The 12596-nt window shown below is 47.1% G+C and overlaps 1 protein-coding gene across 1 annotated transcript in view; it reads right to left on the bottom strand.

Moving 5' to 3' along the window:
• Positions 1 to 8409, bottom strand: part of LOC137383990 (protein phosphatase 1H-like) — a 55440-nt gene extending 47031 nt beyond the window's left edge. The window contains exon 1 of the mRNA XM_068057504.1: positions 8056 to 8409. Within this exon, the coding sequence (XP_067913605.1) occupies positions 8056 to 8291 (236 nt within the window). The 5' untranslated portion in view covers positions 8292 to 8409. The remainder of the gene's footprint in view (positions 1 to 8055) is intronic.
• Between the last annotated feature and the right edge of the window lie 4187 nt (positions 8410 to 12596).

The raw sequence follows: 12596 nt of genomic DNA, 5'->3' as shown, positions 1-12596 counted from the left end.
TGTCAAAGATCCTTTACCCCATCGCCAATTTTTTTTTTATAACTTTAGGACAAGATTGTTTAAAGAAATGGAAATGAAAAGTTGTTTTTTTTTTTAAATGCTCCTATGATTTTTCTCTCGGGATTTTGCTCACAGCAGTGCCCAGAACTATCCTGGAGGGTTGGCAACTCGCTACCAAGGTCCGCTACAGCACATTTCCACCCACAGACTGGCACGATTCCCTGGGCAAAGTGGGGGAGCTTGCATCCTGCACATGAAATGAACTCCCACCCCCACCTCACCCCAATCCACCGCCCCCCTGGGTCTGAAAATACAGCTATGGTCGGGGGAACATATGGGGTGGGGGGGGGGGGGGGGGAGGTGAGAGCAAGAGATAGCTCCAACTCTTCCACCATCTGAGTGGAAAACCTAGGCCTCGCTGTTAAGCCCAACACAAGTAGAGTCAGTACTTGGGTGAGGTATTGGGAGGGGGTTGGAAGGGATCAGCTGTTCCCCACACTGTACCCCAGCCAGTGTCAGTGACACAGAAATTCGTCTTGGGCAGTATCCCATTGGCCTCCCCATTATATGCCCCACCCCATATTCAGTTCCATTAGCTTCAATATTGGGCTGGGCATATGACAGGTCAGAGCCTTGATACTGCCCTTTTCACACGAACACCCAAAACAAATTTTTAGCCCAGCATGTTCAAAACCAGAGATGGGCAATAGATGCTGACCTTACCAATGATGCCTGTATCCATGAACAAATTAAAAAAAAGACGCGGGGGGACATTGAGAGGGAGAAAGGATCCCAAAGGGAATTTGCTGGATAACTGACAGATATGTACAGCAATTGTTCAGGTCTGTGAACTACAGATGGTTTTGTTGCTATAATCACATTTACCAGCCTGCAGGAGAGCTTTAGTAGACTGTGGTAATTTCAGATGGAAGATCACAGCTAGCACTGAACACTGGCAATCACTGCCCTATCAAAACGATCAGAGCAGTGGGATGGTTCCTAATATAAACAAAGTAAGTGATGCACGCTGATGGTGGGGGTGTTTTAAGTTGTCATTTATCCATACTTAAGGAGCACTTGAGAAATCGCAAACAGCAGAGTCAGAGGGAATGAATGAATGAATTATGAGTGAATTTCACAGATGGAAGAATTAAGTGACGACAGCAGTTATTACAAGGACGTGCTGATACATTACGGTACTGCTAACACTCCTCTGTCACGTCAACTCTATCTCTCTGAGCTCTCTACAATAGAGAAATTAGCCTCACCAGGAGCTAATGAAGAGGCTTTTCAGCTGTATTGCTGTAAAGATTTCTTAGCCTAGTCAAACAAAGACTATCCTTCGGGCTATCTCCAATCGAGGAGATTTGCCTTTCTATATCACTTCATTACGCTTTTCAAATATCTGAAATTGCTTCAGATACAGTGAAGTCGATGACACGCAATTAATATCCACATTCACACTAGTTACACCAGCACTAACCATCTATCACCTCCATCGCCTTCCGTGTTCTCAGACTGTCCAAATTCTAGTCTAGGGTGAGCCGCAATTTCCTCCAGCTAAACACCGAGAAGACCAAAGCCATCAACCTCTAGCCCACCCCCACACTATAAACTCCACTTACCTGCCAACTGCCTCAGGCTGACCTAGATAGCTTGCAACTTCTGCGTCTTATTGACCCCAAGATACGCTTTTAACCCCATACCCTCTCCATCACAAAGATTGCTTACTTCCACCTCCACAGCATCATGCGCTTCTGCCCCATCCCATCGGCTGCGGAAACCCTCATTTATGCCTTTGTCATCTCCAGATTTCATCTCCTAGTCGAGCATCCCAGCCTCCAACCTCTGGAAATCCTACTCATTCAAAACTGCATGTATCCTGTATCACTTACTAATCATCACTGTCTCGCTGACCTACATTGAGACATTGGAGGAATCTGGACTCAAATGTAAATTTCTCATCCTCGTGTTGAAATTCTTTCATGGCCTCATCCCTCCCTGTAACCTCCTTCAGCCCCATCGCACTCACTGTTTCACTGATCATTTGTTCATCCGCGACTCCCTTCACATCACCACTGGCAGCCTACCTTCAGCCATCTAGGCCCTAAGCTCTGAAAGAAACTGTACACAGTACTCTAGGTGTGGTCTCACTAAAGTCCTTGGCAATTGCAGCAAACCTTCCTTAGTCTAATACTCCAACCCTCTTGCAATAAATGTCAACATACCATTTGCCTTCCTAATTGTTTGCTGTACTTGCATGTTAACTTGCCATCTTTTGGGTACAAGGACACACTGCTCCCTCCGACCACCAACATTTAATAGTTTCTCACTATTTTAAACCGTGTTCTCTTTTTCTATTCTTCCTACCAAAGTGAATAACCTCACATTTCCCCACCTTATACTCCATCTGCCACTTTCTTGCCCACTCACTTAAATCTGTCTATATCCCTTTGCAAACTTGAATATATTACACTTGGTCCCTTCATCTAAGTCACTGATATAAATTGTAAATAGCTGAAGCCCCAACACTGATGCTGGCAGCACCCGACTAATAACAGCCTGCTAAACTGAAAATGACCCTTTTATTCCTACTCTCTGTTTTGTTTCCTTGATCCATGCTTATTACCCCCAACCCCATGAGCCCTTATTTTTGTAACAACCTTTCATGTGGCACCTTATTAAAAGCCTTTTGAAATTTCAAATATACTACATTCACTGGTGCCCCTTTATCCACCTTGCTGGTTACATCCTCAAAAACTCTAATAGATTTGTCAAACATGAATTCCCTTTCATAAGAATGACTTTGCCTAATCATTATGATGGTCTAAGTGTCCTGTTACCACTTCCATAACGAATTCCAGCATTTTATATTTGCAACATAAAATTACTCACCTCCTTCTGAAAATCTACCCAATATACTTTGCCGCAGAATCTTATCCTTCCTCATTTGCTCGGTGCTTGAATTGGAGCAATGCCATAAGCCCTGTCCAACACATTCACCCGGGTCCGACATCCCAATCAATCAGATTCCCTTCAACCGTCCAACTGAATGAAAGGGCTGGGCACAAACACTTTCCTCATGCAAATACCTTGAATAATTATCTCAGTAGATCACTCAATCCAAATGGATTCACACACTTGTCTCTGCAAGAACCTATTTGTCACCCACTCCATTAACATACTTTCCTCCTACGCGCTACAGGCTATTAAAAATTCAAGATTGGCGTCAACTTTCTAAGTTACCTCATCTTCTGCCCTGCCCTTCTCAACCTCGGCAATGCCCAGAAAATACTGATCTCATCGTGCTAGACCTGGCCCATCACCAGCTCAATTTAAAGACCCCATAGAAATAACAGGAAGACATTGATACAATCACTTAAAAACTTATCTCAAAGCACTATTACTTTTCCATTGATTATTGATTTTCCAAAAGTGAAAAGGGAGTGATAAAAATACAGAAACAAGCTGCTGCTTGGGTCTGGGGTTAAACAAAGGGAGGTGTCTCATTCCAGATCTCATTCAATTGTGCAAACACAATTAAAACAAAGGGAGGCAAACAGGGTTAAATTACGAAGAGAGGTTGCATAGGCTAGGCTTGTATTCACTTGAATATATAAGATTAAGGGAGCCATGTAATCGAGGTGTTTAAGATGATTAAAGGATTTGATAGGGTAGAGAGAGAGAAATTATTTCCTCTGGTGGGAGAGTCCAGAACAAAGGGACATAACCTTCAAATTAGAGCTGAGACATTTAGGGATGATGTCAGGAAGCACGTCTCAAAGAAAGGACAGTGAAAATCTGAAACTCTTCCTCAAAAAGCTGTTGAGGCCGGGGGGTCAATTAAAAATTTCAAAACTGAGATTGATAGATTTTTGTTGGGTAAGGGGATTAAGGGCTATGGAACCAAGTAGGGTGGATGGAGTGACGATATAGATTCGCCATGATCTAAACTGAATGGTGGAACATAGTGGAGGGGCTGAATGGCCTCCTCCTGCTCCCATGTGATCGCATCAAGGCTATCTACAGAAAAACTCCCAGATCAGGAAACGTCTGGGCAACAGTTGTTGACTCTCACTGACAGCATAGGAACATACAAATTAGGAGCAGGAGGAGGTCACTCGGCCCCTCGAGCTCACTCCGCCATTCAACAAGATCATGGCTGAACTGTTTGCAACCCCAACTCCACATTCCCACCTACCCCCGATAACCTTTCACCCCCTTGCTTATCAAGAATCTATCTACCTCTGCCTTAAAAATATTCAAAGACTCTGCTTCCACTGCCTTTTGAGGAAGAGAATTCCAAAGATTCACAACCCTCTGAGAAAAAAATTCTGTCTTAAATGGATGACCCCTTATTTTTAAACAATTATCCCTAGTTCTAGATTCTCCCACAAGGGGAAACATCCTTTCCACATCCACCCTGTCAAGACCCCTCAGGATCTTATATGTTTCAATCAAGTCGCCTTTTACTCTTCTAAATTCCAGCGGATACAAGCCTAGCCTGTCCAACTTTTTCTCATAAGACAACCTGTCCATTCCAGGTATTAGTCTAGTAAACCTTCTCGGAACTGCTTCCTTTTACATCCTTCCTTAAATAAGGAGACCAGTACTGTACACAGTACTCCAGATGCGGTCTCACCAATGTCCTGTATAACTGAAGCATAACCTCCCTACTTTTGTATTCAATTCCCCTCGCAAGAAACAATAACATTCAATTAGCTTTCCTAATTACTTGCTGTACCTGCATACTAACCTTTTGTGATTCATGCACTAGGACACCCAGATCCCTCTGCATCTCAGAGCTCTGCAATCTCTCACCATTTAGATAATATGCTTCTTTTTTATTCTTCCTGCTAACATGGACAAATTCACATTTTCCCACATATTACTCCATTTGCCAGATCTTTGCCCACTCACTTAACCTATCTATATCCCTTTGTAGCCTCCTCATGTCCTCTTCCCAAGTTACTTTCCTACCTATCTTTGTACCATCATCAAATTTAGTAACCATACCTTTGGTCCCATCATCAAAGTCATTTATATAAATTGTAAAAAGTTCAGGCCCCAGCAAAGATCCCTGTGGCACACCACTCATTACATCTTGCCAACCAGAAAATGATCCATGTATGCCTACTCTCTGTTTCCTGTTGGCTAGCCAAACTTCTATCCATGCCAAAATGTTACCCCCTACACCTTCAGCTTTTATTTTCTGCAATAACCTTCGATGTGGCACCTGTTACTTCTTCAAAGAACTCCAATAAATTTGTTAAACATGATTTCCCTTTCACAAAACCATGTTGACTCTGCCTGATAACCTTGAATTTTTCTAAATGCCCTGCTATAACGTCTTTAATAATAGCTTCTAACATTTTCCCTATGACAGATGTTAAGCTAACTGGCCTGTAGTTTCCTGCTTTCTGTCTCCCTCCCTTTTTGAATAAAGGAGTTACATTGATGGATTTGAGACTGCTCTCCTGCACCTCACCCACAATGATGATCTTACTGCATGAGATTAGACTGAGGGTGTCATCAGACCTCTGCCTGTCCCAGTTGGTTCAATCATCCACACACACATTCCCTCCACGGCCTCGTACCTGCCCCTCCCTCTTTATCTCTGTAACCTCCACCAGCCCCAACGATCTTCTAATTTGTCAAATTCTGCGCTCTTGAGCATCCTTGATTTCCAAAGCTCTACCACTGGCGGCCGTGCCCTCAGCTACCTAGGCCCTAAGCTCTGGAATTCTCTCCTTGAACCTCTCCGTGTTTAAGACGTGCCTTAAAATCTATCTCTTTGACCAAGCTTTTGGTCAGCTGTCCTGATATCGCCTTAAGTGACTCAGTGTCAAATTGAAAGGGACTACATAAATGCAAGTTGTTGTTGTGTCATTGGAACAGGGACCCTGACTGAATTGTCCCTTCCCTGATTTGGGCTGATACCACCAATTATAATAGCATTCACTGGCTGAGGTCAGACAGTTCAGGGCCTGTCCTGTTTGTATGGCTCAATACCGCACCATGTGGCGCATTTAAATGAATGAACCAGTCACCCTTCATTTTATTAAACATTCTAAGGTATCGCCCTGACAATAATGATGACTTATTACACGAACTCACTTATAAATGTTTCACTTCTGAGTCAGAAGACTGTAGGTTCAAACCCTACTCTGGGACCGCAACGCATAATCCAGGCTGGTACACCAAGTGGTGTGCTGAGGAGTTGCCGTGCTATCAGAGGGACTGTCACTCAGATGAGGCATCAGACCGAAGCCCCATCTGCCCCTCAGGTGGCACTATTTGAACAAGAGCAGGGGAGTTCTTCCTCATGTCCTGGGCCAGTATTTAGCCCTCAATGCCCATCAGCAAAATAGGAAAAAACGGACATTCATCTCACTGCTGTTTGTGGGATCTTGCTGTGCACTGAACAGCTTCCATAACTTCTGAGGAATTTCAAAGCCATTCACTCGACACAAAACTCTCTGAAATACAAAAAAATGCCACACAAATGTATCTTTTCTCCCCCCCCCTTTTCTGGTCTGTGCCGTGACACTGCCCTTTCCGATAATGGAGATCAAAACCGGTGTGAATATCAGCCCCAATATTCATACTCCCTGTCTCATTAGAAAGAACAGTATCAGTAAACACTATCCTCCTCCCATCTCGCGCTCTCTCTCCCAGAGCTGAGCACTTAGACACACATGGAGGCCATTCAGCCCCACAAGCCTATTCTGCCATTCCACTGGATTATGGCTGGTGTTTACCTCAACTCTACTGCTCCATGTTCTTTGATACCCTGAACCAACAAAGGTCTTTCACCTCAGGAGCCACCGTTTCTTTTTTTTGGGCAGGGGTGGAAAGAGAGAGAGTTTCAGATTTCCACCACCTTTTTGCACAAAAAAAAAGCACAAAATCCAGGCTAACACTCCGGGGCAGCACTGAGGGAGTGCTGCACTGTCAGAGGTGCCATCTTTCGGATGAGACATTGAACCGAGACTCCGTCTGCTCTCTCAAGTGGATGTAAAAGGCCCCATGACCATTATTTTGAAGAGCAGGAGAGTTCTTCCCGGTGTTTTGGCCAATATTTATCCCTGAATCACCACCTCTGAAATTCATATTACCTGGTCATGAGCTTATGCTGTTTGTGGGAGCTTGCTATGCACAAATTGGCTGCCACGTTTCCTACATTAGAACAATGACTACACTTCAAAAAGTACTTCATTAGCGGTAAAGCACTTTGCGACATGCTGAGGTCCTGAAAGGTGCTATAGAAATGCAAGGCTATTTTTTTTCCTGTACATTGTGCTCTAATTTAAAGATTATGCCCCCTTGTTCTGCATTAAACCCCATCAGAGGAAATAATTTCTCTCTATCTACCCACTCATTTTACAGACCTCAATCAGATTAACCCTCAATCCTCTATACTCGAGGAGATAAAGTCTGGTTTCTGCAACCTCATAACTTAACCCTTTAATCCCCAGTATTATTCTGGTGAATCTGCACACATTGGCCGATTTCAACTTTTTGTAAAAGAACGAAATCTCACAACAAATACTGACCAAAAAAAACTAAACAATGTCTGAAACATCAGGCCTTTCTCATCATAGAATGACAGGACACAGAAAGAGGCCATTCAGCCCACCAGCTGTGACAGCTCAATATCCAATCGGTCCTATTCCCCTGCCCTTTACCCGAAGCCCTGCAAACTATTTAACTGTTTTGAAAGTTACTGTTGAACCAGTTTCCTTTCAGGCAGCACATTCCAGATCGTAACAACTCAATAGAATAATTTAGAACTCTGGATCTTTTCCCAATTATCTCAAATGTGTTTCCACTAGTTACTGAGCCTCCAGCCACTGCAAACAGTTTGTCTTCATTTAATCCATTAAAAACTAGTCAGAGTTATCAACAGCTCCTTTAAATTTCTCCTTAACCTGCTCTGCTCTAGGGAGAACTCCACTGAAAGCACTTTCTCAGTTCACTGGAAGTTTGCTGCAGTTTCTCCCTCTCCAGTACTGCTCCTGAATTTCAGAGAGCTCACAGCTCCTCTTTACTCACTCGGCGTAGCCTGTGTCCCAGGGCAGCAGCTTCGTCCTGCTGTCCCCCTCACTGGGGGTAAGAATGGGTCTGCTGCTGTGATCCGCCGCTCGCTCATTTTCCTCCCAGCTCAGATGCAGGAAAGCCGGGCGGGAGTACTGGAATTTGAAGCTGGACTCCGGGCCGTTCCCGGGGCTGGAGTTGGAAACCGCGCCGCCGACCAGCTGAGCGACCGCCGCTTTCACCCGGTTCATCATCGTCCCTCCGCCCGCCCAGAGCCAGCGATGCAGCGCAACTCCCGCTCCGCCCGATCGTGGCGCACAGGCGGGGCAGCGGCGCCCGCACTGCTACATTCCTCTTCCCCACCACCTCCTCCTCCTCCAGCAACAGCACATCCCACATTGGGGAGGAGAATATGAAGAGAATTATAGAGAGTAGGGGAATATGGGGAGGGGAATGTGGGGAGAGACTGGGAAATATGGGGAGGGGAATGTGGGGAGAGACTGGGAAATATGGGGAGGGGATGTAGGGAGACAGTGGGGAATGTGGGGAGAGATTGGGGAATATGAGGAGCGGAATGTGGGGAGAGAGTGGGGAATATGGGGAGGGGATGTGGAGAGACTGGGGAATATGGGGAGGGGGATGTGTGGAGAGACTGGGGGATGTGGGGATAGAGTGGGGAATACGGGGAGGGGATGTGGGGAGAGAGTGGGGAATACGGGGAGGGGATGTGGGGAGAGAGTGGGGAATACGGGGAGGGGATGTGGGGAGAGAGTGGGGAATACGGGGGGGATGTGGGGAGAGACTAGGGAATACGGGGAGGGGATGTGGGGAGAGAGTGGGGAATACGGGGAGGGGATGTGGGGAGAGAGTGGGGAATACGGGGAGGGGATGTGGGGATAGAGTGGGGAATACGGGGAGGGGATGTGGGGAGAGAGTGGGGAATATGGGGAGAGGATGTGGGGAATATGGGGAGGGGACATGGGGAGAGACTGGGGAATATGGGGAGGGGGATAGAACAAAGAACAGTACAGCACAGGAACAGGCCATTCGGCCCTCCAAGCCTGCGCTGATCTTGATGCCTGCCTAAACTAAAACCTTCTGCACTTCCGGGGCCCATGTCCCTCTATTCCCATCCTATTCATGTATTTGTCAAGATGCCTCTTAAACGTCGCTATCGTATCTGCTTCCACCACCTTCCCTGGCAGCAAGTTCCAGGCACTCACCACCCTCTGTATAAAGAACTTGCCCCGCACATCCCCTCTAAACTTTGCCCCTCGCACCTTAAACCTATGTCCCCTAGTTACTGACTCTTCCACCCTGGGAAAAAGCTTCTGACTATCCACTCTGTCCATCCCGCTCATAACTTTGTAAACCTCTATCATGTCGCCCCTCCACCTCCGTCGTTCCAGTGAAAACAATCCGAGTTTTTCCAACCTCTCCTCATAGCTAATGCCCTCCAGACCAGGCAACATCCTGGTAAACCTCCTCTGTACCCTCTCCAAAGCCTCCACGTCCTTCTGGTAGTGTGGCGACCAGAATTGCACGCAATATTCTAAGTGTGGCCTAACTAAGGTTCTGTACAGCTGCAGCATGACTTGCCAATTTTTATACTCTATGCCCCGACCGATGAAGGCAAGCATGCCATATGCCTTCTTAACTACCTTATCCACCTGCGTTGCCACTTTCAGTGACCTGTGGACCTGTACGCCCAGATCTCTCTGCCTGTTAATATTCCTGAGGGTTCTGCCATTTACTGTATACTTCCCACCTGCATTAGATCTTCCAAAATGCATTACCTCACATTTGTCCAGATTAAACTCCATCTGCCATTTCTCCGCCCAAGTCCCCAACCGATCTATCTCCTGCTGTATCCTCTGACAATCCTCATCACTATCCGCAACTCCACCAACCTTTGTGTCGTCCGCAAACTTACTAATCAGACCAGCTACATTTTCCACCAAATCATTTATATATACTACAAAGAGCAAAGGTCCCAGCACTGATCCTTGTGGAACAGCACTAGTCACATCCCTCCATTCAGAAAAGCACTCTTCCACTGCTACCCTCTGTCTTCTATGACAGAACCAGTTCTGTATCCATCTTGCCAGCTCACCTCTGATCCCATGTGACTTCACCTTTTGTACCAGTCTGCCATGAGGGACCTTGTCAAAGGCTTTACTGAAATCCATATAGATAACATCCACTGCCCTTCCTTCATCAATCATCTTTGTCACTTCCTCAAAAAACTCAATCAAGTTAGTGAGACACGACCTCCCCTTCACAAAACCATGCTGTCTCTCGCTAATAAGTTCATTTGTTTTCAAATGGGAGTAAATCCTGTCCCGAAGAATCCTTTCTAATAATTTCCCTACCACTGATGTAAGGCTCACCGGCCTATAATTTCCTGGATTATCCTTGCTACCCTTCTTAAACAAAGGAACAACATTGGCTATTCTCCAGTCCTCTGGGACCTCACCTGTAGCCAATGAGGATGCAAAGATTTCTGTCAAGGCCCCAGCAATTTCTTCCCTTGCCTCCCTTAGTATTCTGGGGTAGATCCCATCAGGCCCTGGGGACTTATCTACCTTAATGCTTTGCAAGACACCCGACACCACCTCCTTTTTGATAATGAGATGACTGAGACTATCTGCACTCCCTTCCCTCGGCTCATCATCCACCAAGTCCTTCTCTTTGGTGAATATGATGATGCAAAGATTTCTGTCAAGGCCCCAGCAATTTCCTCCCTTACCTCCCTCAGTATTCTGTGGGGAGAGACTGGGGAATATGGGGAGGGGATGTGGGGGGACGTGGGGAGAGACTGTGGAATATGGGGAGGGGATGTGGGAAGAGACTGGGGAATATGGGGAGGGAATGTGGGAAGAGACTGGGGAATATGGGGAGGGGATGTGGGAAGAGACTGGGGAATATGGGGAGGGGATGTGGGGAGAACTGGGGAATATGGGCAGGGGGATGTGTGGAGAGACTGGGGAATATGGGGAGGGGATGTGGGAAGAGACTGGGGAATATGGGGAGGGGATGTGGGAAGAGACTGAGGAATATGGGGAGGGATTTGGAGAGAGACTGGGGAATATGGGGAGGGGGACCTGGGGAGACACTGGGGAATATGGGGAGGGGATGTGGGAAGAGACTGAGGAATATGGGGAGGGATTTGGAGAGAGACTGGGGAATATGGGGAGGGGATGTGGGAAGAGACTGGGGAATATGGGGAGGGGGACCTGGGGAGACACTGGGGAATATGGGGAGGGGATGTGGGGGGACGTGGGGAGAGACTGGGGAATAAGGGGAGGGGGATGTGGGAAGAGACTGGGGAATATGGGGAGGGGATGTTGGGAGAGACTGGGGAATAGGGGGAGGGGATGTGGGAAGAGACTGGGGAATATGGGGAGGGGATGTTGGGAGAGACTGGGGAATATGGGGAGGAGGATGTGGGAAGAGACTGGGGAATATGGGGAGGGGATGTTGGGAGAGACTGGGGAATATGGGGAGGGGATGTGGGAAGAGACTGGGGAATATGGGAAGAGACAGGAATATGGGGAGGGGATGTGGGGAGAGACTGGGGAATATGGGGAGGGGATGTGGGAAGAGACTGGGGAATATGGGGAGGGGGATGTGGGAAGAGACTGAGGAATATGGGGAGGGGATGTGTGGAGAGACTGGGGAATATGGGGAGGGGATGTGGGAAGAGACTGAGGAATATGGGGAGGGGATGTGTGGAGAGACTGGGGAATATGGGGAGGGGGATGTGGGAAGAGACTGAGGAATACGGGGAGGGGATGTGTGGAGAGACTGGGGAATATGGGGAGGGGGATGTGGGAAGAGACTGAGGAATATGGGGAGGGGATGTGTGGAGAGACTGGGGAATATGGGGAGGGGATGTGGGAAGAGACTGAGGAATATGGGGAGGGGATGTGGGAAGAGACTGGGGAATATGGGGAGGGGATGTGGGAAGAGACTGGTGAATATGGGGAGGGGATGTGTGGAGAGACTGAGGAATATGGGGAGGGGGATGTGGGAAGAGACTGAGGAATATGGGGAGGGGATGTGTGGAGAATTATGGGGAGCACAGGATAGGGGAAGGGAGATATGGGGAGAGGAGGGTTTATGAGGTGGGGATATGAGCCCATGGGTGTGTTTGGATTAAAAGGGGAGGAGAAAGGAGGTGGGAGGGGAGGTGAGAATAGATGTTTGGGAAGGGGAGTGGAGGCAGACTAGAGAAGTGTGGCGGGGGGAAGGGGAGAGAAAAGGAGGGGTGAGGAGAGGAGGGTGGAGGGAGTAGAGAAGAATAGAAGCAGGAGGGGAGGGGAGGGGACATGTGGAGTGCTATGAGAAAGGGAACCGAATGTGATGGGGAGAGTGTAAAAGAATATAGTTTAGTTTAGAGATACAGCACTGAAACAGGCCCTTCAAGTCTGTGCTGACCATCAACCACCCATTTATACTAATCCTACACTAATCCCATGTTCCCTACCACATCCCTACCTGTCTGAATATTCCCCTACCACCTACCTATATTAGGGGCAATTTATAATGGCCAATTT

The sequence above is a fragment of the Heterodontus francisci genome, chromosome 25 (assembly GCF_036365525.1).
Source record: "Heterodontus francisci isolate sHetFra1 chromosome 25, sHetFra1.hap1, whole genome shotgun sequence".
Classification (NCBI taxonomy): Eukaryota; Metazoa; Chordata; class Chondrichthyes; order Heterodontiformes; family Heterodontidae; genus Heterodontus; species Heterodontus francisci.
Note: the sequence above shows the minus strand (reverse complement) of the source record. Positions and strands in the feature narration are given on the sequence as shown.